We start from the raw sequence: 24983 nt of genomic DNA, 5'->3' as shown, positions 1-24983 counted from the left end.
TATATATATATATCTCAAAAGAATCAGTAGGACAGAAAAGGGAAATAACAAACAAAACAATGACAATGAAAAGAAATCTTATTGAATTAAGATAATCTCCAGAGGGAAGGAAGAAAAGGGGCAGCAGCGGAGTGAAAAGAAGGAAAAGGTTTTAATGAGGACTTTTCCCAGTCAGTGGGACAGAATGCTCCGTCCCCAAAGGAAGGAATGGAGTCCAAATCATGTAAGGTCAACAGTGCTCAAGCAAATATTCTGAATTTAAGGAAAATCACAAGTAACTGAGTAAACAAACAAGACTCAACCTAATCCATAGAGTGAACTGTGCCCAGATTTTACAGTTGGATTCTAAAATAGTGAAATCTGGGGTTAGATATCCATTCAGGGAAGAATAATATAAAGGATTTCCTAAAATGTCAAAGAATAAATCGGTTAGGGATTGTCTTGCCATTTTGAAGTTTTCTTTATTTTTTATGTGGACTTAACTAAATATTGACAAAAAGTATGGCTATCACTGAGGTTTATTTAAAGCATGCTTGTGTGTGTTGTAGTTTTGCAGAAATAACAAGTTGACATAATATGGGAACTTGTCTCCGTATAAATTTATGATATAAAAATTCTCCTTCACGTTTCCTGTACATTTATGACATGTGATTATTTCTGTTTTTTAAGAATATATGTAGACCAAATTAAGCAAAACAACTGTTGTAATCACCTTTTGTAGGAGTCAACATGTAAACATTTCTGTGTCAGGCATGCCTGAAATTCAACTTGAGACCTGCAGTTCATATTTCCACATTAGTTGGTGGAGGTTTTGAAGCCAGAGCATCTTCAGTACTTCTGCTTTCAAGGATCTGGCTATAAATGTTTATTAAAAGAATCTATAATGAAATCAGTTTTGTTATTTTTTAAATGGTTGCCTGGAGTGTGTTGGATGACTGAGTGTCAGTTAATCATTGAGCACTCATGGTACCGAAAGTGCTTGATAGCATTGCCATCTAGGGGCTGAATGGAATTCTCAGCTCTGAAATAAACTGTAATTGAGCAGGTGCTACTATTGACAACATACATATGTTTTTGCTTTATAGCCCACATGCTTTTTGTGTTTCTTATGACAAAAGCTATCTCTAAATGTCCCCCAGCAGCCTACCTTTTTTTATATATAATCTGTTAGAGGTGATTACTATTTGCTTTGGAGCTGATGCTTTTTTGGCATCTATTACTGAATATTCTGAACAAAGAATTGTTCTTTTTTGCATTATTAATCTTGCCCATGTTTGCCCTATTTCCATGGAAAAGGAATCATTTATCAGAAAAGAATGTTTGTAATCGGGACTGGTAGCATATTCAGCTTTAATATTCACTATGGTCATTCTATTTCTGTGCTATATTTATCTAAAAGACCAATCCAATGTTGTTGGAGAAATAAGTTTTAAATATTTATGATCTAACTTTTAATATTTTAAAAAAGAGAAATTAGTATTTCTGTAAAATTTTTGTCAGAGTCTGGTCGCTTAGCAAATGTTTAAATATTAAAAGATTTCAAGAGTTCAGCCTGTAATATCATAATAGGACCTTACTGAAACAGGAAAATTGACTTTACAAGTTTTTGATAAGTAAAGGAAATTACATTTCCTCTGCTTGTGTTTAACACATAATAAGAAACATTAACTAATAGAAACTTATAAAACTTATAACCAAGAATGTGGGGGAAATGGTGTCAAAAATTATTTCTACGGTGTGTTTTGGTTTTGTGTAACCAGTTTTCTTGGAAAGTGGTTCAGTTGGATTTTGCCGCCTGGTTTTAGATTTTATTTAAAATGAGATTTGGATTCCCTCAGATTGAAAAGAATTTCCATACACATAACTTTGTCTGGTGCTTTCGGGCACTCCTCTCAGAAATTATGAAGACCATCTGTCACATTTAAATGTCAAATAAACCAACGCTGACCTCACATACCATTAAGTGTGTATATCCTATTAAACCAGTAAAAACTCCTTCGTGATTATTCACGTCCGATGGGTATGGTACACAACAGAAAGTGTCTGTGTGTGTGTGTGTGTGTGTGTGTGTGTGTTTACCTATACACACATTACTGGTCCACTTGCAGACATAATTCCTATCTGTAAACAGACACTTCCATCCAGCCCAGGTGTAGAAAGAGCACTCTGGGCTCTTTCAAAACATTAGGATTCTTAGGTCCAGTTTAATTATGCAAAATATGGTTAGTGCTGCTGTCCAAGCAGGAAAAAAACTAATTATGCTATCTTTTTTTTTTTCTTTTAAATTAACAAAGACCAAATACTCAAAACCTAGCTAACAATTACTTTTGGTAAATTTCAGAATTTTAGTTAGGGTGTTTTTAACAAATGAGAATATTTTTACATTGATATTAATAGTAGACTGCTCTCAGGGTGCTTGTGCATCTGTAGTTCAGTTGGTTTATTGTTGTTTCCTTGTGTTTGTTTTATTGTCTTTGTAAAATGTAAATAAACACCAAGAGAACGAAAGAAGGGGGAGATGGGGAGAGTCTTACGTAAAAAATAGTGTCGGGGTTTAATGAGAGAGAATTAGCGTTGTTCCGGTTCAATTTCCAAATCCTTAAGATTATTCCACTCTCTGCCACTCAACTTGGTACCACTGATTTCCGTCATGAGCTGGTTGCTACAGTGACCTGAGACATCATAGTTTTTTTTTTAGTGCTTTTGTAATATATTGCATCCCTTGGGTCGCAAGCTCTGAAAAGGCAAGGATCCTATCTGATCCAAGCTGTGTGTGTGTGTCTGAAGTCACGCAACATTAGGTAATATATTTAGCACGTGAAGAACAAGAAAAAACCATATTGTTTTCTTAATAATTCAAAACTCTGTTGTGATATTTGTGCTGCCATTGGTGCGGCGTCTTGGCCTAAGAATGACCTTCCAGCAATTGGCAGCAGTTTCCAAAAGGAAAGTAAACTGTTCATTTTCTTCCAGGGGACAAGCCATCAAGCCCACCTGTTCGGGTTAGAACCCTTCACCACATATCACATTGGTGTTGTGGCCACAAACCAGGCAGGAGAAGTTTCAAGCCCCTGGACTCTAGTTCGAACCCTAGAATCTTCCCCCAGTGGACTGAGCTACTTTACAGTGGAGCGGAAGAACGGCCGGGCATTGCTACTGCAGTGGTCAGAGCCTGTAAGAACCAATGGTGTGATTAAGGTAATGTCTACCCTGAATATGCGATCATGTTTGGTATTCTACAGATAAATAGATGAGCCCCGACATGCCATCAGGTCACTGTGGGAAAACTCCCTTCACAGTCTGGTTAATTCTTCCTGATAGTTCCTCCAGGCGCTTAATCATAGATCAGAGAAAACTAGCTCACACGTGTTAAGCTTCCTATGAACCCAACGCTGTCTAAGTGCTCTCTATGGATGATCTCATTTAATCCACACATCAGCCCTACTCTGTAGGTACCACTAAACCTCACTGGGCACATAAAGGCTAAATCACTGTCCGAGGCTAAATAACATTGCGACAACCGAATTGGGATTTGAAGCCAGGTAGTCACACCAAAACGGAACTCTAAATGACCATGTTCCTAGTGCCTCCCGAATTGTCCTGCCTAGCTCTTTGCTTAAGTTTTGCCTAATTTGCACTTTGAGCAGAGCTCACTCAGCAGAAAACAGGAAGCCCCACATGTCTGCTAAGTCCACGATGTCCCTGTGTAGCCATGAGAAGCAGTCTTATTAATGTCACATCTAACCCCAGCTTCACCAGTCTGTGAGCGCCCAAATAAGGTTTCCATTATCATCCACATTTTGATGCTTTGAACCATCACCCACATAAGAGGCAGCATCATCACCCTTCTGATGGTCTTCTCCAAGGCTGCTGGCAACTCAGCTGTCCATCTATTACTGCCTCTGCCTCTAGTCTCCTCTGGCCCTGGACCACCACTCAGGCCCTCATCAACCACCTCGTGCGGGCTGGGACTGCCACCCCCTGCAGATGCTGTAGACACTCTGCCTCTCCTTTACCACTCCCTCTCAAGGTGGCAAAGACTCCCCCACTAATTCCACATAGAACATCTAAGACTAAGCTGTGACTTTTGATAAACCTTCCCTGAAAACCCCATAGTGGGATGCTGGCAGGAAATTACCTACAGCAGTGACTTAGATCTGTAACTAGAGCTCACAGACCCAGGCCCATCCTCGTGGGCCTCCCTGTGGGCTGCCTCACTGCCTGGTACGGTGGCCATCTCTCTGCCCACCTCCAGGTATGCTACAAGTAGCAGAAGCAAGCTGCTTTCTACCAGCCCCTGACATGTGACTGAGCCAGACTTTGCCTACTCTAGGACAGGAGGCCTGAGCCTTAGGAACCATGGCCTTAAAATCCAAGCCTCAGCCCTAAGGTCCCCATCAGAGAAAAGAGTATCTCTTTCACACCCATCAAAGCACCCCTCCTTGTGAGTGTTTATTTCCCATCCCAGTGTCTGCCTCCTCCTGGAATGATTGACAATAGAAATATCTACTCCTTTTACGTGCATTTGTGGTTCACCAAATATTTATTGAGGCTTCTACTAAGTGCCAGGCAATTATTCAGGAGTGAACAAGACAGGCAAGGTCCCTGCTGTCACAGACCTTGTGTGTGTGTGAGAATACATGAACAGTGGGGCTACAGAGAGGCAAACAAAAAGCTAGTACACAAACCAGAGAATTTCAGAGAGTGGTGAATGCTGTAAAGAAAATTAAACAGAATAATGTAATTATGCCTGCTCGGGCTGTTTTAGCATGGATGATCATTTGAATTGAGTTGACATTTGAGCTGAGCACTGAATGACAAGACAGAGTCAGTCATGTGAAGATACGAGAGCAAAATGTTCAGACAAAGTGAACAGGAAATGCAAGGCCTGAAGCCAGGGATGAACTTGGCTTCTTCACATCAAGGGAAGAAAGCCAGTGTGGTTGAAGTTTGGGAGGGCTGGGGAGGGAAGATGATACTAGATGAGATTCAAGGGATTGGTGAAAGGTGGATTGTGTGCTCAACCTTGTGGGCTGTGATCGGGAGCTTGGGATTTATTCTGAGTGTGATGAAAAACTACGGAAGGGTTTAGGCAAAGGGATAGCACAATCAAATTTATGTTTTTCCAAATCACTCTGGCTCCTGTGTAGGAAATGGGCTATAAGGAGGCCAGTGGAGTTTGGAATCTGTGAAAGAAGTCAGGGTAGAATTGGCTGTGGCTTGAATTAGAGTGGGAGTTGAGAAGGTCGAGACATGTGAGTGGATTGGGGATGTACCCAGAAGGTAGAGATGACAAGATCTGTTAATGGACTGAATGTGATACATGAAGGAAAAGTAGTAATTCAGAATGACTTCTGGACTTTGGCCTTGAGTCATTGACTGGGAAGGGAAGGCTGGAAGATATACAGGTTTGAGGGGATAAGTAGGTAGCTGGAAGTACAAGTCTAGAACACTCGAGAGAGTTCTTCATGAAGATATATGTATTTGGAATTCATTAGCTGATGAGTAGGATTCAAACCCATGGGCCTGGAGGACATCACCTATGGAGAGAATCTAACTAGAGATGAAGAGAGCCTGGGATCAAGCCCTGGGGAATACAAAAATTTAGAGGTCAAGAGTATGGAGAGGAGCTGTCAAGGCACATGAGGTAGAAGGAAAAGTAGATGAGAGGGATGTCCCAGAAGGGAACAGAAAATGTGCCAATGGTGTTGAGAGATCCAGTAACATGAAGGCAGAGATGTGACCCTCTATTTGGAAACCAGGAGGTCACTGTGATCTTCACAAGAAAATCAAGTGTGGAAATGGGAAGCCTGGTCCGGATGGTTTGAGGGAATAGGATAGCAAGTCTTCAGAGAAGTATAGATGGAAAGAAAAAACAGAGAAATGGGGCAGGAGCCAGGGGACTATGGTGTCAAGAAGTTTTATTCAAAAATCAGTGAAAGATCCTAGAGTACATTTAAATGTTAATGGAAATAACCCAGTAGAGGGAGATAAATCAGTGAAGCAAGAGATAATGAGAATAATTGCAAGAGTGAAATCTGTAGGAAGGGGGAGAGGACAGGATCCAGAGCTCAGGTGGACTTCAGTGGGGGCAGAGGAACTTCATCCATAGGAAAAGGAAGGGAGGCAAATAGGGTACGTCTAGATTCGCATGCGTGTGGCAGTGATCATCTATAACATGAGAACATTCCTGTCTGACTGCCTCTGCTTTCCTCAGTCAAATATGTGGTTATGTCAACAACCACCTGTGAGGGAGAGAAGGGGGTATTGGCTGTTAGTGGGGAAAGGAGAAGATATTTCTTACTTTGGAAAATGAGAGCCCAAACTTATGGTTTTATAGTTGGTAATCATCTACTTAAAAGTTATGGTAAGAAATTTAAAGTGAGACCAGTCAATATATTTGAGAGTTTTTCTCCAAACCCAGTTAGAAGCTAAGGTCCAGAGGGAGAGCTGAATTTAACACTAGTTAGAGATTTGCCAGGTGAACATGGGGGAGGGGACAGAGACTCATAGAGACTTTCAAATTGATTGTGGAATCTACGCCGTCTTCAGAAAATACTCTATTCCCCTTCCCTCAGGGATATGATCTTGCCCTGAGACCCCCAACAAGAAAATCACACCAAAATACAATAGTCCAACATAAATAGATTTCTAGATCTAGGCTATTTAATCCTAAATAACATTAAAGTATATCAGCAATCCAGGAACGACCTGTGGGAAGATTTGCCTCTCAAGGGACTCTGGTATTTGTCCATCTCATCTTAAGAGACATAATCATAGGGTCACGACCATGTACAGGAAGGTCTCCTGTCTCTCAGGTACACTGAAGCATGAAAAGATGGGGAACCATCATTCAAAAACATCTACATTCAAGTTAAGTTACCTCTCATCTTCCCCAAAGAACAATGAATAATATGGGTTGGAAACTTGCTCTACATTTGTATCATGAGCATTCAGATGGTTTTCCCTGGAACAAAAGAATACTTTGCTCCAAAGAAGCCATCTCTTCTTCTATAACTGGGAAGAGAAAGCAGGGTGGGTTTTCCATTTTCTGGTCATCAGTTTGTACCTATGTTTTTGTATACGTGTATAACATATATATGTACCTATGTACGTGCATGTGTGCCCACACCAGACACTCACACATTTTCCGCCCTGGCACCCTGGTACAAATGATTAAGCATTATAATTCCATTTCCCAGTAAATGCTGTGGCAATAGACAATGTGGATAGGCCCAATTTAGCCTACTCCAGGTGAAATCAGAAACACTTAATTTTTATAAAATAGGGAATTTGAATACTATTCCCCACTTCTAAAAGATAAAAATGGGAAGAAACCCCATTGAGCACTCTTTAAGTCAACGAATTAATTTCAGTAACTCTTAGCTTTAAGATATACGCTCACATGATATCCAACCTTAAAAAAAGAAAAAGCAAAGATCACATTCCCAAGATTCATATCAGAATGCTTCTTCTGGGTTAGGATCATCAAGGTGAGGAATAGGGGGCAGAAGGGGTTAAAAGGGACGAAACAGTGACACCAAGAAATCATATGCTTTGTTCCCCATCTTCCTGCAGACATACAATGTCTTCAGTGATGGTGTCTTGGAGTACACTGGCCTGAATCGTCAATTTCTCTTCCGACGCCTGGACCCCTTCACGCTCTACACGCTGACGCTGGAGGCCTGCACCAGGGCGGGCTGTGCACACTCGGCACCCCAGCCCCTGTGGACAGAAGAAGCCGCACCCCAGTCTCAGCTGGCTCCCACCATCCAGTCTGTGGGGTCCACCAGCGTTGAGCTGAGCTGGTCAGAGCCCGTTAACCCAAACGGAAAGATAATTCGCTATGAAGTGATTCGCAGATGCTTCGAGGGAAAAGCTTGGGGGAATCAGACAATCCAGGACGATGAGAAAATTGTTTTCACAGAATATAATACTGAAAGGAATACATTTATGTATAATGACACAGGTCTGCAGCCATGGATGCAGTGTGAATATAAAATCCACACTTGGAATTCAGCAGGCCATACCTGCAGCTCTTGGAGTGTGGTAAGGACCAGGCAAGCACTTCCAGAAAGCCTCTCTCCACCTGAGATAGCCCAGGTATCTGTGAATCCCCCCAAACTGATGATTTCCTGGATCCCGCCAGCACAGCCTAACGGCATTATCCAGTCCTATAGGCTTCAAAGGAACGGGGTGCTCTATCCTTTCAGCTTTGATGCTGAGACTTTCAATTATACTGATGAGGCGCTGCTTCCTTTTTCCACGTACAGGTATGTAGTCACAGCCTGCACCAGTGAGGGCTGTTGCACCAGCACACCTACCAGCATCACAACCCTTGAGGCTGCCCCTGCAGTGGTCAGCCCTCCAGCTCTTTGGACCGTCAGTGCCACTCAAATAAATGCATCTTGGTCACCGCCATCAATTCAAAATGGAGAGATCACTCAGTATTTACTCAGATTGGATGGGAAGGAGTACCTTGCTGGGCAGAACCTGTCCCTGTTGGTTTCCCACCTGCAGCCTTCCACGCAATATAATCTCTCCCTAGTGGCCTGCACCAATGGAGGTTGCACAGCTAGTGTGGCAGAGTCTGCCTGGACAATGGAGGCCCCGCCACAAAACATGGACCCTCCAAAACTACAAGTCACGGGCTCAGAATCCATAGAAATCGCCTGGAAACCGCCAGGAACCCCAAATGGCCAGATCAGAAGCTATGAACTTAGGAGGGATGGAACCATTGTCTATACCGGCCTGGAAACTCGCTATCATGATTTTACTCTCGCCCCAGGTGTGGAGTATGGCTACACAGTGATGGCCAACAACAGCCAAGGGGGTGTTTTGAGTCCACTTGTCAAAGGTCGAACCAGCCCCTCAGCGCCTTCAGGGATGGAGCCTCCAAAATTGCTGGCCAAGGGCCCTCAGGACATCTTAGTGAGCTGGGACCCTCCAGTAAGGACAAACGGTCATATTGTCAACTACACCCTCTTCATCCGTGAGCTGTTTGAAAGAGAAACAAAAATCGTACACATAAACACAACTCATAATTCTTTTGGTACACGGTCATTCATAGTAAACCAGCTGAAGCCATTTCACAGGTAGGTGACTGACCCTGGGTTTCCTGAGAACAAGCCACTGCCCCTTTCTATTGCGTGAGCCCTTGGTCAGTCCCGGTGGAGACTCTAACGGCAAGATGTGTGACATGCCCAAGCCCCATCCATTTAACCATCCAAGTAGACTAACTACATCCTTATCCAGCCCAAACCTGCTTGATTACTTCTGGAGAGCAAAATTCTTGCAGGTGACATTTTGAGAGTCAGTTTTTTTAGAAATGTTTGCACTTCATCGCAATGTCTGGAACCAAGTAGTGGAGAGATAGGGGCCACTTCCCTGAGTCTGGTCCCTCCTGGAAACATGCCAGCCCCTGGTCAGTTCTGAGAACCCCAGTGCGGTTATCTGAACTAGACTGTGAGGCAAAGGAGTATTATTTTAAAGAATGAAAAAAGGGGCCGTCATTGAGAGCTATTGCCAGCCAGAGTTGGACTGATCCAAAATTTGCTCTGGGGCCAGCCCTCCTTATTGAATCCAGCACGTCTTCCAGGAATAGTGAGGCTCCTCTGACTATTTCCCCAGCCCTTCAGTCAGCTCTGATCTCATGGTTTCTTGGGACGGCGCCACTCTGCCAGCTCCTGTTTTCTTAGTGGTCCCCTCTGAGCTCTCTGATGAGCAAGGGTGTGTGTTGCTTTCCACACAAAGGAATCTGACCACCAGCCCTCTTCCCATACTTTAAAGGATTGCTTGGCATTTTTCCCCATCACATTTTAACTAACATACATCCCCAGAGAGAAGAGTAATAAAGGACATCTTATTCTTAAAATTTAGTAAAATGAACAGAACCACTTTAAAAGAATTAAAGGCTGAGTGTTGATTACCAACCACCATTGATAAAATTCATCTATTATTGTAATGTACTGATGTGTAGATTAGATCTCTCCTATAATTATCTCTGATATATAGTGCTGATATATAGTGCAGTCTTATGCATCTCCTAGTGACAATTATTTAGGGTTGCATTAAATATTAAACAGTGATTAAAACTTCTGCAAGTATCTTCCATAGCTAATCCACGTGCTCTGTGAGTTGGCTTTTATCTTACTCTGATGCAGGGCATAAAAAAGGCCCATGTTAGCTGCAGAGCTGTACATTTCATCCCGACTTCCTCTTTACCTGACTGGTACTCGCACATTTTAAAGATCATATCAGCTTGCTCCCCTCCGAAACTCTTATTCAAAAAGTTTCTAGGGGAAAAAAAAAGTTTCTGGATGTGAGAGGGGCATTTTTCCCAGGCTGAAAAAAGAAAGTCTGATTTTTCTGAGAAACTTAGCCATGGGATTTAAGGCAATGAGAGATGGCCCTTCACTGTCCACGCTCATCGAAGATGTAAGTGACATTAATGACTTAGAATATCAACGGAATATTACTCAGCCATTAATAAGAATGAAAATTTTGTCATTTGCAACAATATGAGTAGACCTGGAGGGTATTATGCTTAGTGAAATAAGTCAGACAGAGAAAGACAAATACTGTATGTATTCACTTATATGTGGAATTCGAAAAATAAAACTAATGAATGGATATAACAAAAGGGAAACCGACAGATACAGAGAATAAACTAGTGTTACCAGTGAGGAGACGAGGAGGGAAGGGCAAGATAGGTGAGGGGGGTTAAGACATACAAACTACTGGGTATAAAATAAATAAGGTATGTGGATGTAATGTACAGCACAGGGAACATAGCCAATATTTTATAATAACTTTATAGAGAGTATAAACAATAAAAACATCAAATCACACACACAAAAATAAAACCAGAATATGACTTCTATATGAAGTTGGGATTCATGTCGTTTGGGGTTTTTCCAGCAGCTTAATGTTTACTGAGTACTGCAAATTAGTGTGTCCTCCTTGGGATATCCCCCAGATGGTCAGTAGGAAGAATGATGCTGAGAATACCCTAAGAAGCAGGAGGAATCTGACCCAGGATTTTAAAACCACCAGAGATAATCCAGAAAACAAATAATCCAGACGTGGAAAATCAAAACTGTGTTCTCAGAATCGCTTGGAAGGCAGCTCTGCCATTCACAGCTGTGGATCTGTTCACCAATTAACTGGCAGCCCATCGTGGTGAAAATGGGCGTGAGAGGAGAGGGAGGGAAGGGGAAGCAGAAAAGGGAACTGGGAGACTCCCCAGAGGGAGAGAGAAGTGTAATTAAGAAGAGGGCAAGGGGAACAGAAAGAAAGCGAGGAAGTGAGCACAAGGCGGTGATTATCTGGAAGAGAGAAAGCAGAAAGTAGAAGATGGAAAAGGCTGGAAGCAAAAGAAAGAAAGGGAGAAAGGGAGGTGGCTGGGGCTTGAGGGGAAATTAGGGGTGTCATAATATCATAAAAATTAGGGGCATGGAAAAGAGGGGGAAAGCACTTATTTGCAGCCATAGGCACTTAAGACTAACAAAAGCCCCTTTTGATGGAAGGGAAAAGTCCCTGTTATGTAAACAGACCTTTCCCAGTGGCAGGAGACCCGCCATGAAGCAAAACATAATTGATTGGTTGAGTTTAACTGCATGGTGATAAGGTGTCTCCGTGACTGATAATCTGGTGTGTAGCTGGGTTAACTTTGGCCCCAGAAGTTCCCCACGTGGTGTAAGGGAGCCTGTTTTAAGACGTCAGGTATCAGGTGAGGGGATTTATTAGCACAGAGACCTTGACTCCATGACGTTCCTTCCTGACCTGGAAACGTTCCTGGGGAATCATTTAGCTCCAGCTGCAGAGAGAGGAGCTCAGGGCTGCTGAAAACTCGTTCAAACTCCCAAGATCTGTATTCTCCCTCGCTGTGTTAAGGAACTCTACAGCGTACCAGAATTTTCCTGCTGGAGAGCATCTTGAAAGTGTATTCATTCTATACATTCCTGTTTAGGGAAGAATCGTGCCCACCCTTTCCAGACAGGTGAGCATCTTTCTTTAGTTTGGAAAGCCAGGAGGCTTGAAAATGTTCTAAAATTTCCGTGGAAACATGACTTTGTTGTCCTTGAAAAGGGTTCGTTGTAGGTAAGAATAAATATAAACGTGTCTGTCTTTTCTTCAGAAAACACTTGGCCTTTTAAAGATTCTTCCCACGAAAATCGATTTTGCCAATAATGGGTCATTTCTGCCTTGTGTCCTGAAGGTATGAAGTTCGAATTCAAGCCTGCACCAGGCTGGGATGTGCATCGGGTGACTGGACATCCATACAGACCCCTGAGGTTGCACCTCGGATGCAACCGCCTCCACATCTAGAGGTACAGATGGCTCCAGGGGGATTCCAGCCCATGGTTTCCCTTCTGTGGACAGGACCACTCCAGCCAAATGGACAAGTTTTATATTATGAATTGTACAGAAGACAAATAGCAACTCAGCCTGGAAAATCAAACCCGGTGCTAACCTATAATGGAAGCTCAAGCTCTTTTATGGACATGGAACTACTGCCTTTCACAGAGTATGAATACCAGGTAAGAAATGTGTGTTACCAACGGCTCACACTGAGATGGGCGTGGGTACACATCAGCGCCTGTCTGGAAAAAAATTGCTTGCAATCTAAAAAGCCACTTAAAGAAACATGGGACTTACGCAGTTTAATAATATTCTTAAAAAAAATAATTTAAGCAGTAAATGAGGGAGGAAAGGCCACATTCATTTGCCTCCTTCATTTTCTTGGTTCTTGGTCCGTGTGATATAGGCTTGTTATTCCTATGCAGATTTCTGGTGAACTATTTGCATTTCTTATTAATGAAGTGGTTTCTACCATTAAGCTTCTCTCTGTCAGTGTTGCCTTGGCTGGAAATACTCCTTGTGACAAGATCACTTTGAAAATAACTCAGGAATTGTACCGAGAGAAAATAAAATCGAATGGGCAAGCATCTCCAGCCCCTGTGCTCAAGAAAGGCAGAGACTGCTGAGAAAAGTCTAGAGGAAAACAACTAACCTGTGCATGGAGATGAATTAAGTTTTGTAGGAGGACAGCCTAAAAAAGAGGACTTTGCATATCCCTAAAAAGTCAGGAATTAAGAACACTATTCTGAAGGTAGTTTGAAATCAGTAGAAGACTTCCGTTAGGTTTGTTTTGCTTTGCCATCTGGGTGCATTTGCAGTTTTCTTGTAACAAGCAGCTCCAGTTCCTGTGGGGGGATGATTCCTCCACCCCGTGCTCAGGCTTGGTGGGAGTGTCAGTCAATGTGTCAGGCTGTCACCTAGCCAAGTGTTGGGCACCTGAGCGCTGCTCTGCCCCTCAGACTTGCCTGGGGCCTGATCTTCAGCAAAGTGACTCAGAATCTTAAAAGGTGGAACTAAGTCCTGATAAAATATCTCTAACATCAATCCAAAAGCTTTTCTTATCGTCACCATTTCCAAGCCTGGTCCTTCAGCTGTTCTTTTAATTACATATATAGTTGTCCCTCGGTATCCAAGGGGGGTTGTTTCCAGGACCCCTGCAGATACCAAAATCCTCAGATGCTCAAGTATCTTGTATAGAATAGTATAGTATTTGCATATAACCTACGCACATCCTCCCCTATACTTTAATTCATCTCTAGATTATTTATAATACCTAATACAATGTAAGTGCCACGTAAATAGCTGTAAATGCAATGTAAACGCTATGTCAGTAGTTGCAGGCGTGCAGCAAATTCAAGTTTTGCTTTTTGGAACTTTCTGGAACCCTTTTTTCAAACATTTTTGATCCACAGTTGGTTGAATCCACGGACACAGAAGTCATGGAGAAGGAGGGCTGACAGTACCCCCAATAAATTCCCTTTTGCTTAAGTCTCTTGCTTGCAGTTTCAAAGGAAACTTCCTGAATGATGCAAGCACCACGTGCCAGGCACAAGACCAAGTACAATTTTCTAGAAGAGGAAACGGAACCTTGAAAAGCTTACCATAACCAAAGTCACCAGGAATATGGCGAGCAAATCAATGAGGGCAGTGATTAGAGGTAACGGTTTAGATGTGAAAGGAATATGTTTTAGGCCAGTAATGTACAGGACAAATTTCCCAATGAAGTTAGTTAGAATTGAAAATATAAATTGATTCTTGAATGGTGTGGAAAAGTACACAGATATAAACCCATAATCCCTTGTTTGCAATTCCAAATCTAAAAATCTCTTTAAAAGAAGTTGTTGGGTTTTCTGTCTCTCTTTTTGTTTTCGGCCAAGCTGCGCGGCTTGTGGGATCTTAGTTCCCCGACCATGGATCGAACCCAAGCCCACGGCAGTGAAAGCGCCGCATCCTAACCACTGGACCGCCAGGGAATTCCCAAAAACAAGTTTTTATCTAGGTTTGGTACAACTCATTCAGCAGCAAAACCCAATTTAAACAAACCAGACTATTTACAGCATTTATTCATCTCATTTAATATGAATAGTTATATATTTTGCTACAGAAGTATTGTATTCTATTACAAGGGCATTCTGCAGATATTACAGAATATACAGTATATGCATTTTATTAACTTTCCCAAATCTGAAAAAATAAAAAATTATTTAAAAGCACTTCAGGTCCCAAGGGTTTAGGGTAAGGATTGTGGCTTACGTCATGAAGGAACAAAATATCTGTTGATGCCACAGTTGGAGAAAGAATACTGTTAGAAACAGCCAGAACCTATGTGGCCACCCTTTTGTTCTTTATCATTATCTTTACAGAAAAGTATCAAGTTATCAAAGACTTTTCTATTCTCAATTGTCCAGTCCCCTTTATGAATAAAAGTGCACCTTTGGAAGAGAGCTGAATGGAATCAGCATGAAATATTTGACCTCTAACTAGACAAAACTAAGTGACCTGTGGATACTGAAAGCAAACCAGTGACTGTAGCTTCTTTGGCATCATACTGTGTCATTGGGTTAAACAATTGGCCATATCATCTGTAAAGTCTTACCTGAGTTTTCTAAGGAATGGTAAACTCCAAGCATGTGTCTTAGCTCCGTCAGTTTTCTTACCGTTGGAGGATGGAGAGAATGAAAAGTGCCCACCAGACTGAGAAGGTATCTTGAGACCAAAAATTGAGGCAAGCAGCTCCGTATAATCAATGGATCAGTTTATTATACTTACGCAGAGGGTGGGATTGAGCAGACAATAATCCAGAAACACTGGCAGCTGCACTCTGCACCGTCAAGGGACCAACGGGACAGTTTTATAGTTAACCTAGGGTAGGGGGTACGTGCTTGGAAACAGGACGTGCATTCCTAAGTCAAGATTTATGAATCGGGGCTTCCCTGGTGGCGCAGTGGTTGAGTGTCTGCCTGCCAATGCAGGGGACGCGGGTTCGTGCCCCGGTCCGGGAGGATCCCGCATGCCGCAGAGCGGCTTAGGCCCGTGAGCCATGGCCGCTGAGTCTGCGCGTCCGGAGCCTGTGCTCCGCAACGGGAGAGGCCACAACAGTGAGAGGCCCGCGTACCAAAAAAAAAAAAAAAAAAAAAAAAAGATTTATGAATCGGTAACTAGTTTTGTGGGCCCTGGGAACATGTCGGCGAAGGTCTTCATCGTTGTTTGGGGACTAACAGATCATAGAGGCCGCCTGGTCCTAGTGATTATGAAAGAATATCTACTAACTACAAAGCCCTTGAGGCAGAGAACTGATTCACTGCACAGACTGCACAGTTCAGTCCTGAGTAGGGTCGATGGAAGGCCAGGAGGAAACGTATGAACCCAATATGGCATCAGTGATGCTAACAGCCATACACTCACCAGAAGCTAAGGACAACCAGTTACCAAGGGACCCACATTTCAGAGGGGAGACAAGTTAAGGACCTCAGGCTATGCTGTCTCTTTTTTTTTTTTTTGCAGTATGCGGGCCTCTCACTGTTGTGGCCTCTCCCGTTGCGGAGCACAGGCTCCGGACGCGCAGGCTCAGCGGCCATGGCTCACGGGCCCAGCCGCTCCGCGGCATGCGGGATCCTCCCGGACCGGGGCACGAACCCGTGTCCCCTGCATCGGCAGGCGGACTCTCAACCACTGCACCACCAGGGAAGCCCCTATGCTGTCTCTTTTGTAACTGTTACTATTAGCCCTGTGTCAGGCTCCTCCCCCACGCTCACATCACCCAAATGAAATTACTTAATTTGGTTTTCACAGCAGACTGATCTCAAATTTGCATTTACTAGCTAATCCCATGTTGTTAAAACATAAGAAGGATAGAGAGCAGGAAAAAAAAAAAAAAAATCTAGCCTATCAGCCCCCAAACCAGGATCTTACAGGAAATATTTTGAAAAATATAGATTAAATGCTGAAATAAATGAACTAAAATATTGGATTTATTTAGCCTGTGCAAATGCTAAGTCTTTATAGATCCTGAGTTATCTTCCCAAAGTCATTTAGGCAGTAATGTACTATAAGAATTGATTTCCCTTTAACAAAAGAACATTTTGTCTTTGAGATGAATTTGAATTGCTCTCAAACCTGTCTGAGGGTTACTTTATCCGCAGGCTGCTTTTCAGAAAACACCTTTATTGTCCTAGAGTCATTGGTTTGCCCACCATGTCTGTGATTTGACCCTCCTACAGAGGATTGTGTTTTTGAGACAATCCATAAATTCGTAGGGGACGAAAACAAAGAACGGAGAAACTGCCCAGAGATGGAAACCTATTCATCAGAAGGATGGTGAGGACCCATGGTCGGGTAGGTGGCCATCCACCTGGTGTGCCTGGAGGGTGTCCGATGTCCCTCCCCACACCCCACTACCTGGCCCTACGTCATTGTATTCATTTCCGGTTTTGAGTTAAATCATTGAAGGTAGCTTCCAAACATTCCCTATGTTATCGAATGGGAGAGGGTGTCCTGCTGCTCAAGGCTAACAAAATCAATTACATACAAATGTAAATAAAATGGAAAGGTGCCTTTAATCAGAATGCCGGCCATCTGGGGATGGTGGGCTTTGTGTCCCCCAAAAACCACCTCCAAAGATTCTGCTCGGCCATGAAAGCTTTTAAAGGGAAACAGAGAAGTAATCTCAGTTAATCGTTGACCTAAGGGGTCAGAGTGTTCGCCATCCCCCACTGCATGCAGGCTTGTGATCTTCCTCTAGATCTCATCTTGGTCACACAGTCTGTTTGGGAGATTACTGAAGGGGAAGGTAGGGAAGAGATCTGGTCATCTATTAGTTTCTTATTCTTCATTTCTACTTCTTTGATCTATGGAAGACAAGTTAGGCCAGGTGTTGTGTGATTAAAAGATTTGAAAGGTGTGCTTGGGCCGGAGATGAGTAGAGCACCGGGGCGCCTGGTTTAAAAGTTAGTTACAGGGCTTCCCTGGTGGCGCAGTGGTTGAGAGTCCACCTGCCGACGCAGGGGACGTGGGTTCGTGCCCCAGTCCGGGAGGATCCCACATGCCGCGGAGCGGCTGGGCCCGTGAGCCGTGGCCGCTGAGCCTGCGCTTCCGGAGCCTTTGCTCCGCAACGGGAGAGGCCACAAGAGGGAGAGGCCCGTGTACCGCAAGAAAAAAAAAAAAAAAGAAAAAAAGTTAGTTACAGTATAGCTTTGCTAAAGTGACAAGAAAAGGGGCTTCTTGCTGAGGGCGGTTTCCTGCAAAGAGCAGCTTACAAATCCCCACTTGTCAGACATCATTCCATTTCTATGGGATTAGGGGCAGAGGTCTATCTTCCGTAACCTTTTCATGCTGACATAGGCACCATATTCTTTTTTTTTTCTTAATTAATTTTTATTGGAGTATAGTTGCTTTACAATGTTATGTTAGCTTCTGCTGTATAACAAAGTGAACCAGCTATACGTATACATATATCCCCTCTTTTTCGGATTTCCTTCCCATTTAGTTCACCACAGAGCATTGAGTAGAGTTCCCTGTGCTAAACAGTGGGTTCTCATTAGTTATCTATTTTATACATAGTATCAGTAGTGTATATATGTCAAGCCCACTCTCCCAAATCATCGCCCCCGCTTCCCCCCTTGGTGTCCATACATTTAGGCACCGTATTCTCAGAGTGGAAGATGTCAACATGGGTCTGTAGCATCTCTTTGCTGACAATTTTAGTTGCCTGCTTACATATACAGGCAGAGCAAGCTACAATTACTTTGATGCCCGCAAAGATACAGATTATTATGAGCAGTAACGTTAATCCCATTGTCTTGAGGCCAGTCCTTGGAATTGTGCTAGCCATAGATTCAGTACTACTCAAGATGGAGCAGTTATGTCACGGCTACGGCCTGGTCGTCATGCAGTTGGCTTTTTTCCTCTGGTGGCAGTTACAGTATCTATAAAACAACTCAGGAATGTGCATCAGACGCCGAATCTATGACTCTCTTGTCCTCACCATTAACTGCTCGGTTTTGTAGTTGGAGGGTGAGGATGCTCTGCAGGATTTTGCTCGGTTCCACCTAGTCTAAATTAATTCATCAATCTGATGACCAATGATAGAGCTCTGGGGAAAAGACTACAGCACGGATAAATTCTGATGAACAGGAGGGTCAAGAAATACCTGGAGAAAGAGATCCTCACTGAGAGAGGAGAATCATTTGCTACAGAAGATCTTGGAGGCAAGGACCAGCAGATGTCACCTCACAGTGACTCACACATCAGTATGGGAACCGGCATGTTTGGAGGTGGGCAGAAGCTGTGTGATTTTACAAGCACCTTCTAAGTTTTCAGTGATACCTCAAAATTGAACGCCCTAAGGCGTTAGTAGCTCTCGGTGTTTATAGTACAAAAGGATTGCCCAAAGAGCGCATTCAAAATGCAGATGCAGAGGGGTGGGATGGCAATTCCCAGAAATCTGCATTTTTAACCAGCAGCTTAGGTGGTCCACAACCTAAACTTTTTTGAGAAACACTGTCCCGGAGGGTACAGCCATGTTGCTATGCTACTTAAGCCTGATTTTCTGGTGCCGCTTTCCTAAATCAGTGTTCTCAGCCCTGACTGCACATTAGAATCACCTGGGGAACTTTAACAACATTCTGGATGCCAAGGCCCCATCCGCCTGTAGTTCTGCTTATGGGGTGGGTCCAGGCATCAGTGCATTTCAAAAGGTCCCTAGGTGATTCTAATGTACAGCCAGGGCTGAGAATCGCAGTCCTAAACCATCGTAAACTGATTGCCTAGGTAAGTGAAGCCAGCTCCCCTCAAGTGCCTAATTTACATGATGATAATTGATGACCAACCTATTTACCTTGGTCTGTCCATGGCTTTCCTGAATCAGAGTCATATTTATTGTTTTGGATGAAGCTGGAAAGGTAGACAGAATATATTACCTGCTAAGCTCATGTCTTCGATTAATTAAATAATTTCTTTTACTCTTCCTCCTGGATTTTAGTTGGTTTTGGTTGTCATTGTTTCATTTTGTTTTGTTTCTCACTTGGGAGGCCTGGATTTGGGTTGGAAGAGTAACGTTCACCATCATTTAAAACAGGAACTTTCTAGTTTTGATCCATTTCAACACACCTTCTACAATTCTGGGATTCCGAAGGATCAAACTCTGAAGGATCAGCTTTCATAGAACGAGTAAAGATCTGAAATTGAAATCACAGAAATTTGGAATGTTTTTAAAAACATTTCACAAGGATGAATGGGCTGGCTTTGCAGAGTGATGCAGTGCAGGGTCTCATCAGAGAACAAACATTTGTGAATTTCAGATATAATTTTATTTACCAAAATCCTATTTTCAAACAACTCTATAAATGTGTGCTGCATGCATCAATGAGGTGCATCTTTACTAAATGAAATTCTTCCCATGCACAGACCTTTTCGTTAAATGAAGATTACAGGCTTGCTGTGCTACAGAATATACATCCAGCAGCATTTTTTTTTTCACAGACAGTACTCATTTCTACCATCAACCCTCTCAAAATTGGGATATACTAATATATACGATATAAAGCTCCAAATTCTATGTGGGGAAGCTTCTAATTGTTCAGCAAGCAGATTAAGACAGTAGTCTCTTCAGGTTTCAGAGACGGACCTGGATGTGAGTCTGCTTTCATAAGAAGCTTCAGTTCTGACCTGCGGGGAGAGAGCTGAGACCGCTGAGCAGTTCTCAGTAATTGTGCGTTCATATTCATACTCTCGCTGAAGGCGATGACTCACCACGGATTTGCTCGGGCTGCCGTGGCCCCCCTTTCATTGAATCCTGCTGTCAGTGACTTAATTCGTTTTCCTGAAACTTCCCCACTTTGACAGATTTTTTGCGATAAGCACCCTCGCACACCCAGAGTCTCCAAAGGCTTCTGGGGCCTCGGGACTGGACCACTGAGACCCGACAAGTCAGCCTTGGAGGAAACCCCATGTATGACGCACTCGAGTGTGGGTCTGATCTTGGGGCTGCTGCTATGGAAGCTCCCCAGGACGGCAGCCTGCTACTTACTAACAGACCAACGCTGGCCCCGAACAGTTCAGTCTGAAGGTTTATGCAGGAGAGGATGGAGGAATGGTTGGAGGGCAGACAGTCAAGTGGGTCCTCACTGTTCCTGCCAAGAGCAGCTGGGTGGCGACTCCAGGAGGGGACAGCGGAGACGTTCTCTGTGCCAGCCCCACGAAAGGCTGCAACAGTGTGGACGACAAGCCAGAAAGGAGAAGCAGAAAAGACAGCAGCTTTTAGTCCTTTCCCCCTATTTCTGGGTCCTTGAGTAAATTAACCTCCTTCAGCCTTTCCTCACCTGGAAATGGTTCACTCCAGGGCTAGATTCTGGGGGCATAAGTGAGGGTCATCTACAACCATACGCTTTTAAAAATTCTCATCAAACACTGGCTTCTCTTGATTGGCCTTGGTCATCTATGATTTGTAAAATCTCACAGAATATTTTCTGACCCTAAGCGACTTGATTTTCTAACAGTTTTTAGCTTTACGTTGGATCAAAGCAAGTGACTATATAAACAACAGAGAGAGTCCCACTGTGTAGCACAGGGAACTACGTTCAATGTCGTATGATAAACCATAATGGAAAAGAATATGAAAAAGAACACATATATGTATAACCGAATCACTTGGCGGTACAGCAGAAATGAACACGACATTGGAAATAACTGTACTTTGATAAAAATATTTTTTAAAAAAGCAAGTGAGGGTATGAGACCAGCTTCATACACTTATAGTCGTGTCATTATCCACCACCAAAATGGATATATGGAGGGATCAATAGCAGTGTTTCTGAAACCTAATTTATTTACGTACTAATAAATTTATTGAATGAATTAGAAGTATATTGTAAAATATAAATGTAAATAAATAACAAGCCTAATTTTTTTAGTTTACTAAATAAGAGTCCCACTTAGGCCCTCGAGAAAATCTATATCATCAGTCAGGTGTCAAGACTATTTCACTCCAAGTGAAAGCCAGCTTTCCCTTAAACGGAAGAGAACTGTTTCTGCTCACCTGTCTGGGAAAGGGACTAAAGAAGTTCCCTGAAACCAAGGAAAAGGTGCAAACACTTTTTTCTCTCTCTCAAGAATCCCTCTGGGAGCCTGAGATGCAGGACTTGATACTGCTGGATTCATTCCTTCTCTCCTTCCTTCACCTCAGGTTGCCTTGATTTGGCTTCTTTTTGTTTGTTTGTTTTTACATCTTTATTGGACTATAATTGCTTTACAGTGTTGTGTTTGTTTCTGCTGTACAACAAAGTGAATCAGCTATATGTATACATATATCCCCATATCCCCTCCTTCTTGAGCCTCTCTCCCACCCTCCCTATCCCACCCCTCTAGGTGGTTGCAAAGCACCGAGCTGATCTCCCTGTGCTATGCGGCTGCTTCCAACTAGCGGTCTATTTTACATTTGGTAGTGTGTATATGTCCATGCCACTCTCTTACTTCGTCCCAGCTTACCCTTCCCCCTCCTCGGGTCCTCAAGTCCATTCTCTTCGTCTGCGTCTCTATTCCTGCTCTGCCACTAGGTTCATCAGTACCATTTTTCTAGATTCCATATATATGCGTTAATATACGGTATTTATTTTTCTCTTTCTGACTTACTTCACTCTGTATGACAGACTCTAGGTCCATCCACATCGCTGCAAATGACTCAGTTTCGTTCCTCTCTGTGGCTGAGTAATATTCCATTGTATATATGTGCCACATCTCCTTCATCCATTCATCTGTCGATAGACGTTTTGGTTGCTTCCATGTCCTGGCTATTGTAAATAGTGCTGCCTCATTCTATACCAGACTCTCTCCAGGCATCGGAGAAAATCACTACCCCAGCACTGCGTGATTCCACCCTTCTCTGTGCTTTGGTTTCCTTGTCTTTGAAATGTCGATAGGAGCACCACTGTACTCCTGGGCTTGCTTGGGGATGAAATGTGTTGATATGTGAATATGCTTAGGACAGTACCTCATACATAGAAGCTATTCAACGAGCATAATAATAACAGGTGTTATTATTATTACCCTCCCACCTCAGAGTGGAAAGAGGACATCTGTCATCCAATATCCATAAACCAACCAAGGGCAGGACTCTTACTGACATCCTAGCACCATCCTAGCGCCTAGTTCCTATGAGCAAGAGAATAAACGACCATGATTGAATAGGCCTGGGCATAGGGCCCCCTCCTTCAGTCAGGGTTTCATGGGTATGTGGGAAACGCTTTCAGCCAGAAACCAGAGCTGCCCCCGCAACTGCACACGGCAGCCATGCCACTGTGAAATCGTTAGAATCCTGATCCTCTTTCCCATTTGATGCTCACAGCCATTCTGTTTTCCAGATGAAAAAACTGAATGAAAATCATACAGTTTGGACAAAATACTTCATTTCTTATAGCCTCACTTGCTCATTCAAAAATGGGTATATTGGGGACTTCGCTGGCTGTTCAGTGGTTAAGACTTCGCCCTCCCGGGCTTCCCTGGTGGCGCAGTGGTTGAGAGTCCGCCTGCCGATGCAGGGGACCCGGGTCCGTGACCCTGTCCGGGAAGATCCCAAGTGCCACAGAGCGGCTGGGCCTGTGGGCCATGGCCGCTGAGCCTGCGCGTCCGGGGCCTGTGCTCCTCAACGGGAGAGGCCACAGCAGTGAGAGGCCCGCGTACCGCAAAAAAAAAAAAAAAAAAGACTTCGGCTTCCAATTCAGGGAGTGCAGGTTCGATCCCTGGTCGGGGAGCTAAGATTCCACATGCCTCGTGGCCAAAAAACCAAAATATAAAACAGAAGCAATATTGTAACAAATTCAATAAAGGCTTTAAAAATGGTCCACATCAAAAAAAAAATCTTTAAAAAAAAAGGGTGTATTATGAGAACTCAGAAATTTTGTGTGTCCAGCAGGATGCCTGCTACACAATAGGGCCACCTCCCCCCTCTACCCTCAGCCTCCCACTAAATAAAAGAAGGAGGTGCTTTCTTCCAAGAGAGAAAAGAGCCAGGTTAACAAAATTCTTATGTCACTAACAGTCATTAATCCGGTGTTACAATGTAAACATCTCTAACCAAGAGCACAGTTGGCTCTGAAGGTGTGATGCACCTTTGATGAGACAGTTCAACCTTTCTGGTCCTTGCTACTCTCTTCTCAGGAAAAGAATAACTTGCCCATGTTCCCACGGATAAGATTCTCTTGAACTCTGATAGTCTGATTCTACATTTCTGTGGCTGGCAACTTGCTTCAGATTGCTTGTTTTCTCTTGCCATCACCCTTAACTCATTCCTTTCTTAAGAGTTTTTTGGTATCGTATTTAGAGAAAATTCATTGAGCATGTTTTCTGTTTGGCTTTCGGCTTGCATTTAATCAGGTGTGAATCCCCCTAATGTATTTCTGACTGGCGTGGAGGCTGTTGTCTGGTTAGTTTCTCCTACAGGATCTAAGCTGCTCCCACCCACGACTCCCACAGCTCAAGGTTTTAAATGATTTATTGATATTGGCTGACTCAAGCCGTGCATGCGTTCTAATACCTTAGAGCCTGAGCGCCACAGCTTAGACTGAAGACCATCAGGACATTTCGTGAATGGAAATCTGAATTCTGGCACTCGGGCCAGGGGCCATGTCCTTTTTGGCCATCAGGTCTTTTGTTGCAACAGGAGGTCATCTCTACCTGTGAGGGCACACAGGAGCACGTCTGTTCTTTTTCTGTCCCTCATGGCACCCCCTAGGGCTCTACTGCTAAGCCCCTTTTGTCAGCGATCTCTACGTTGCCTTTGAGACAAGTTACTCGTCTGAAGATGGGTTGCTTCTCACCTTCCTGTTGACCCAACTCACTTAAGCCATGATTGATCCTCCTGTCTCTGTGTTGGAAGCTTGTTGGCTGGGCATAAAACGTTCAATGCAACCAAATTTTCTCCGAGTGAATGTAGGTAATGTAGAATTCCAACCTGCCCTCGTGGCTTTTCACAAACGGTTCCTGCTCAGCGAGGTAGCCAGAAAAATGAAGGTTCTCCAAAGTCACCTGGAACTTAGGAAAGGGTGAGACATGTTTTCCTTCTTTCCCTTTATCCTCTAAGTTGAGGATTTAATAACTTGTAGTTATCAAGCAGCCACCAAGTTCAGAGTGTATGTCTAGTTGCTAGGATTGGTGCAAGAGGCTAAAAACCATGGACTCTACCCCTCAGGGGCTTAAAGTTGAGTTGATAAGACAAAGAAACACACCCACGAACAATGTATTCGTAAAAACATACGGGTAGTATGTAAGCTGTGAACACAGAGATCTGAATGATGGCACAACAGACCTAGGGAGAAACAGACAACTCCTCATTTTCAGGGACAGCCCAGTCCCACACCAGACTCTCCTGGACACTCTCATTCCACTCTCTGGCCAGATGGTCTTGAGGAGCTCGGGTGGTTCCTTGATATTAAAGACGAGAAGCATTCCATAGAGACATGAGGAGGGACTATTTCTCTATTTCTGCAGTCTCACAAAAGATGCTCTTTCCAAATCTCTCCATCCTTATGAGCAAATGCATCTCTCAGCCTACACACTGTTATTGGTACCTTGGAAGGGTTCAAAATGTTCTCCCCTCCAGCAGTCAGAATCTCAGCAGGAAGCAGTTA

At 43.4% G+C, this 24983-nt stretch overlaps 1 protein-coding gene across 1 annotated transcript in view; it reads left to right on the top strand.

Moving 5' to 3' along the window:
- The window catches only part of USH2A (usherin), a 773469-nt gene that overhangs the window by 685642 nt on the left and 62844 nt on the right, over window positions 1–24983 (top strand). The window contains exons 61-63 of the mRNA XM_007466317.1: window positions 2974–3198; window positions 7579–9095; window positions 12221–12542. Of these exons, the coding sequence (XP_007466379.1) occupies window positions 2974–3198; window positions 7579–9095; window positions 12221–12542 (2064 nt within the window). The remainder of the gene's footprint in view (window positions 1–2973; window positions 3199–7578; window positions 9096–12220; window positions 12543–24983) is intronic.

Source organism: Lipotes vexillifer, unplaced genomic scaffold (genome assembly GCF_000442215.2).
Source record: "Lipotes vexillifer unplaced genomic scaffold, Lipotes_vexillifer_v1.1 scaffold139, whole genome shotgun sequence".
NCBI classification, from domain to species: domain Eukaryota; kingdom Metazoa; phylum Chordata; class Mammalia; order Artiodactyla; family Lipotidae; genus Lipotes; species Lipotes vexillifer.
Note: the sequence above shows the minus strand (reverse complement) of the source record. Positions and strands in the feature narration are given on the sequence as shown.